At 42.1% G+C, this 7,300-nt stretch overlaps 1 protein-coding gene across 1 annotated transcript; it reads left to right on the forward strand.

The window, feature by feature from the left end:
• Positions 1 to 5,390: 5,390 nt before the first annotated feature.
• Positions 5,391 to 6,708, forward strand: LOC134186147 (putative nuclease HARBI1). The gene has a single exon (XM_062654063.1). It carries the CDS (start codon positions 5,490 to 5,492, stop codon positions 6,660 to 6,662), a length of 1,173 nt encoding a protein of 390 aa, XP_062510047.1. The 5' UTR covers positions 5,391 to 5,489; the 3' UTR covers positions 6,663 to 6,708.
• The last annotated feature ends 592 nt before the right edge of the window (positions 6,709 to 7,300 follow it).

A 7,300-nucleotide genomic window follows, 5' to 3' on the forward strand; every position in this document is an offset into this window, starting at 1 on the left:
TATACGATTAAGACAAGATATCATGACTAGCTTTGCAAGATTGAGGATTTGTTGCTGTATTAACAAACCTACATCTTTACCTCCATAACATTTACCTCCATAACACACCAAGCACACAAATCCCACTGTCCTTACATGGTGGTTGTTTGCTGTCACAGTTCTCAGTTGGCAACCCATCACAGTCCATTCCATTGTGTTGCTTAAGACGTGCTCGTGTACGAGTGTGAGTTCCAAAACTACATGATGATGTACAATCTGACCATGAGCTCCATTCACAGTTTACTAAAGACAACAAAACAATTACTATACAACACTAAACACAACTATGTTCCTTTATTTATACCATTGACGTTCATTGTAAATGACTTTGACACTATAGAGCCATCAGTTGCAGTATATTGGCATGTATACAGACCATTGGAAGAGACACTAGCTGACTTGATGCAGAGCCGCTGTACACCATTCTCATACATCTGATATACACTCTGTGCACTTGGAGGTGGTACATCAATAGTCAAGTTGTGTTTCCATTGCAAGAGAGCATTAAAGTTGGTCACATCAGGACTGACACCACAATCAATAGGATTAGAGTAATCTTGATTCTCATTAACTTCCACACTTGTTCCTTCAATATGATTAGTATTGTCTAAAATAGCAATCTCCAACTCTACAACAAGACATTTTACTCTTCATTCAACACCTACCTACACCACAGCATCATCTAACCATAGTTGAAAGCCACCTCACATACTTGAATTAGGTTCCTTGTCCCTATTCTCTGTAAATTAATGTATCTTCCCCAAACTGGTGGGCTGCAACTAACATCTCGCCATATTTCATTCAAATGATTAGAGCTGTCATATGGAGCCTTTCCACAATTGTTGTTGTCATTCCCATAGTTTGTTAAGCTGTTACCAACATGGACATACACATTTGCACCTTTATCAGCATAAAAGATAGCTCTAACACGTGACACAAGATATTCCTTTTGCAAGTCAACTCGAAGCCAAGGATTCAAGGTAAATTTTGTAGCAGCACAATTAGCGTGAACAAGTGTCTGTCCAGTAACAACTTTTGGATTGCCATCTATAGCTTTTGCACCAGAAAATGTAGGACTGTAGACTGAACTCATGGTCACTGTTGCTCCAAGAGAACCAGCTAGATTGGTTGCCATACCTACATAACATAAAAACGTTGCACATAAAGCCACAAGTGTGACTTCCACCATAACAGTAATCATACAAGATTTGACTATGCAGATCTCAGACGATGATCCTGTACACATCTGACCACTCATTGTAGCTGGTTGACTAATTTGCCGAGTTCTGGTGCCATTTCCACATTCAACACTACATGAAGTCCAACTACCCCAAATGCAATCCACTGGAAACACAACACAAGACAGTCAATACAATATTATTCATTCAACAACTATCACTAGACTGGTACTGTAATCATTACAATTTACTTTAATTAAGTTACGAGCGTAAAAGAAGAGCACCACAATAAGTGGTGGACTGCTTCACGAGAAGCTCACTCTAAACGAGTTGAATTGACTTCCGGTCTGTCTGTCGGTATGTCGCTATGTACCTACCTACCTACCTACCTATGTTTGTTTGTTTCTAAGCATGTGTCACGTTCAGGGAGTTTTTCGAGTCAATCAGCAATCGTTTTGGGACGCGAAACATAGGTGACATAATACTAGCTTGTCAGAGTGAATCACTCTCGAGAATTTGTTGAGCCAATCAGCTGTCCTTTGGGACACCAACAATGGGTGACGTAACAATCCCGCACATTATGACAGAAAAGCCGATATTTCGTAAACCTCCATTTACTGTCAAACTGTCATCAAACCGAGAAGCGCAGAATAAAGTTCAGGTAATAGTTGTATGCGTTTGTTACTTGTTACAAAAGAATCGTAAAACAAACAAATTTATCGTTCTTCATGATCAAGAAGCCAAGCTAATTAAGGGTCCCATGGGATCATGCATCTAGCTAAGCACCGTTGCATGCGCACCACCAGCATGTCATCCGCGATCTTCAAGAGAGCGATATGTTCTAAGTAGGACTGATGATGAACGATCGACGTCGTCTTGCAAGAAAGATTTGTACAAAACGTTGACGCTGCTTTCTTCTGGATCCGGTCGCTAGCTGTACATGATGCCGCTTCACAGTATTTTCTATGCAGCTAGGAGACGTATATCGATCTCTAGCTACAACAAATTAGCGGAACGAAAGATGGCGACGGCTCAACAAAAGTATGATAATGATCTGATGGTCCATCTCAATAGTTAATCTATAACTTCCAGTGATACAATAATTCAGAATAGAGACATAACGTGGATAACAAGCCCGCTCTGTGCAAGAGTTGCGTAGCTGTGTGAATTCGAAATAGTGTGGGACATTGATGGTATTTAGTTAATTATCTTTAATCACATTGATAAACCCATGTGTTTTCAAAGAACTACCGTTTACATTCTAGCAACAACTAAGCTAATAATTAATTAATGATAATGACAATAAATAAACAAAAATTAATAAATATACATTAATATTTACAATAAATACACACACAGACAGAAACAGACAGAGACAGAGATGCAGACATGTGCTCACACACACACACACACACACACACACACACACACACACACACACACACACACACACACACGTAGCTCTGAAGCAACGGTGTAAACACAGTTTCATTTACTAGTATTAATGAAGTTGACCGCAAGTTACAGAAGGCACAACAAGACCTCAACACTCATCTAAAACTCAAATCAAAAAACCTTCCTATAAAAGGCTTAATTAAAGCTGTGCTAAGTGCCCTGCATACCACTGCGTAAATTGCAAAATTATCTCCTGCCCTAACACATGTTCTCCAAAATGGGGTAACACTAAAGATTACTGTCATACACATACCTAACTGCAGTAGAGAATTGACAAGAGATGACAATTATACAAACATGGCCACTATGTATTTTGAATTTCAGTACTCTACATTAACATCACGCATAATACACTACCGTGTTGTAAGCAACATGCCCGCTAGTTGCAATACCACATAGACACGAGACAGTGTGCGCTTCAATGGAGCAACGTGCCAGGTTGTGAGGGATTTGTGAACAATGGGTTAACCAGAGAGGTCAGCTCACACGATGAGCTCTGACAAGTGGGGTGAATCCAAGAGGTTACTCAAGGTGACATTAGAGAATCAACGCCCATTAGAACCACCATGTACTCAAGCCAAAGAGGTCAGTCAAGCAGGTGTTGGAGAGAGTCTCACCCCACTTGAGCCTAGAGGTCAGCGGAGTTGACTTGGAGGCTCAACACACCATCACAGAACCCATTCCATTTAATGACGTACATGAGACAACTAGATTGCGCCGAAGATGTTAGTTGCGTTGATGTTGCAGCTAGAGTGGAGGTACACTCGTAATGTTGGGCCAAGACTGGCTTGAACAAGGCCCCTGCCCCAAATGGCATGCTACTCCAAAGAGAGCCAGAAGACTACGTGTGTACCAGGGCGCTGGAATACAGCCTGAGACCATCAAATTCAATAGCCTCGACACTAGGCCTCCCTTTACTTTCGGTGGTCCGACGGCGCGAGGATAGCAACGGGACTGTATCACGTGATGTTCTCTCCGAAAAGCAAAGAGAGGCCTAGTAACTCATTGTGTCACGTGACAAGCTAGCTTATCACCTGATCTATTTTGCAAATGAAGATTGGTCGACTGTAAATCACATTTGAGTTACTTCCTGGTTATTTCCTCTGAGACATAAGGAGATCAGTAAACAATTGCCCACCTCACAGGTGTGATTTAGTGTGCTACTACAGCTTGTGTACCGACCGTTTGGAACGTTTGTAGGTTGCAAACAGTTACAGTATTCTCCCTACATCACAACAGTGAAGGTATCACTTTAGTCACGTGCAGCGATTGCTTCTGGAGTAGCTTCAAGCTGACATCAGCAACGTAAAAATTTCACGCGTAGTCGCAATGGCTATCAATCGATTCCGGGAGCGCGATGATAGTTATATAGTGCGTTCACGAATGAGAGCGACTGGTGGAATGTAGGGTACACCCTAAGGCGTGGCGTAGTGCTTGTGTAAATGGATGTTATGTTGTCACAGAAGGCAATTAGCATCTATGTTTCAGAGCGTTTGGTGTCAATGACAAATTAGGTCACTATATTGTTACGTAGGAATAAACGTGTTGCCTCTTGCCTCTGGCTGCCTTGAAACGCGGTTTGCTTCATGATGCAATGATATATTAACAATTGCACTTTTGCTATAACCCATGACAACAGACCTGGATGTTTCTATGCGCTCACTGGTTGTATGTGTCAGTTGCCTCTTCTAGGAACAGCTTTAAGTACCAGATACATACACTCATTCACTTCTGGCTCAGAGAAGCGTCTGGAAACCACGAGAACTTGACTAATTTGACCGTATCAGAACCAGACTGACCAGCCATTTAGTGCATTCTTGAGCGTTGATGACATCCATTTGAGGACTTTGACCTTCCTGCTTCCTCTGACCTACGGTTATGCTGCACAGCACAACACAGGGATTGCTGGGTTTACGATGGAAAACATCAAGCGTCTGTGTAGAGAAGGTCTAGCAAACGTTACTGTGGAAAAGTGGGCAAACTGCGTGAGGCACGTACGTGAAAAGGTGGAGAAGACAATACACGGTGTGTTAGACGACGTTGTAGAGCAGATGGTCATTGAATTCGAAGTTGGTCCTGAATCAGAAGATTTGTCGTCGTCTGAAACTGAAAGTTCCAAGGATGAAGAGTAGAAACGTACCCTAGACGCACTCTTTCCTAGCTAGCTGACACCCCAACTTACTGTGTTGGGTTACTGTTAACAGCCTGCTAGCTATAACAATTATGTACTTATCTTTATGCAATTAACCCTAATCCCGTCTTAGTCCCGCCTTTCTCCGCCCCCTAACTCATTAAAATACAGGAAATTGGCTCTGTTAACTTCAGTTATGTCTCTGTAGCCCAGCAGTGAGTGTAATTAGATCCGGCAAGCGAAGAGCTTTCGATTGATACCAATATCTGCCCGGAGGGCAACATCTTTGTCGCGCAAATGGCCACATTCCACCAGTCTCTCTAATGCGTGAACGCACTTTAGTTTAAGACAAAGCGTACATGTCCAGTAGTCTAATCAGTATTGCATAGTCTTCTAGTCAACGACAAGAGAGGACAGAGTCTGCACGTTGTCTTTTTGCTCGCGACATAGCCGTACAGTCTTTGCGCTCGTTTCTTTACGCTAAATAAACAGTAAGCAGCATTGCAAAGGCCAGCATGCATAGTTCTAACATAGGGCGCGTTTCTTTATTCTCTTCTGCCTCTTCTGGAAGAGTCTTCCACCTCTTCTGGAAGAGTTTATTTGGAAGATAGGCGGAGACGGAATAGGTTCGAATAAAGAAACGATACGGAAGATGTGGCGCATGCGCTCGTGTCAATTCTTTGGCCATGGATGATTTTCGTGTCAAACTGGCAGGAGTGACAGCAGAAGTTATGCTGTTGCTTCTTTCTGATGACGAAATGAGATTTTTTTCGTCTGGAGAGGTTGAAGAAGTTGTGGCCCCCTTATTGGGTGAAGAGCGCGTAGCCAGAACTCGCATACTTGGGTATGTTGAAAGGGTTGTCTGGTCATACGACGACTACACGTTTAGAAGGCATTTTAGAATGACAAAGCTGACGTTTAACATTGTGTTGCAAGTTATTCAGAGGTATATGGGAAGGGAGGATGATAGCAGGCCTGGTCGACCATCTGTTTCAACAGATAAGCAGTTGTTGTTAACTTTGTGGTATCTTGCTAACCAAGAAACCATACGAAGCATTGGGGACAGATTTGGTGTGTGTGATGCAACTGTCCATCGTACTGTTCGAAGAATGATGACTGTTGTCAAGGAAGCCATCATGGGTGAGGTGGTGGTCTGGCCAACTGGTGACCGAGCTAAAGCAGCCATTGAGGGTTTTAGGGCACGTTGCGGAGTGAAAAATGTGATTGGAGCTATAGACGGGTCTCACATTGCAATCAAAGCACCCAGCCAACATCAAACGGACTATATTAACAGAAAAGGCTTCCATTCAATTGTGTTGCAAGCTGTTTGTGATAATCGAATGTTATTCACCGATTGTTTTGTGGGATGGCCAGGCAGCGTCCACGACTCCAGAGTCTACCGAAACTCACCCTTATTTCAGGCAGCAGAATCAAGATATTCCAACATTTTCCCAATGGATAGCTTTTTGGTCGGAGACGCAGCTTACCCATTGTCTAAATGGACTTTAACCCCATTTAGGGACACTGGCAATCTTAGTGAAAAGGTGAAGTATTACAACTTTGCCCAGTCTTCAACACGAATTGTGATCGAACAAGCATTTGCTGCTCTAAAGGGTCGGTTTAGGCGACTGAAATACATTGACATGGATTCCACCTCTGTTATATCAGATGTAGTGCTGACTGCATGTACATTCCACAATGTCTGTATCCTTGGAGAAGACAACTTGGAGGACTTCATAGAGGACATTGAAGATGGTAGGCAAATACATGATGCAGACAATTATGCAAGAGTTCAAATTGACACTGAAGGAAAACGAAAGAGACAGACAATAGCAGATGAACTCTGGGCCAACATGTAGAGGCCAATACACTGTACCCTGCTGTGACACAGGCAACTAGCTAGCATAAAACTCAAACTTACTATCTCTTAGTCGTCTATCATAGTCTATATATATATATATATATATATATATATATATATATATATATATATATATATATATATAGACTTTATGATGTCTTGGATTTGTCTTGGGCAAGGGTCTGTAGCACACCCAGCAGTCCTTTCATGACTTCCATTTTGTCATCATGCATCTTCTTCATCACTTCAAGATACTGATTTTCTTGTTCATTCCTCTGTTCATGTATCTTCTCAATCATTTGGACAATTTCACTTTTCGTCTTATTTTTGCTACTGGATTTGCTTCTTTTTTTCATAGCATCTATAGACGTCTTTGCCTTCTTTGCAGAGCTCCCTTCGCAGTAGTCTGTTGATGGCTCTCTCTGACTGTCATCTTCATTGGCCATGTCATCAGTCACATCCTCAATTAGGCTTGTGTCCCAAGTTGCAGCAACTTCAACTGGTTCTACACATGGTCTCCCTCCCAAAAGATCAGACAGCTCCTCATAAAACTCACATTCACGCCTGCCATTTCCTATAGCCCCAAACAACAATGCATCATATTGCTTAATTAAGCTTAATTAATTAATAAAAAAA

This window comes from Corticium candelabrum, chromosome 10 (assembly GCF_963422355.1).
Source record: "Corticium candelabrum chromosome 10, ooCorCand1.1, whole genome shotgun sequence".
In the NCBI taxonomy this organism is placed as follows: Eukaryota; Metazoa; Porifera; class Homoscleromorpha; order Homosclerophorida; family Plakinidae; genus Corticium; species Corticium candelabrum.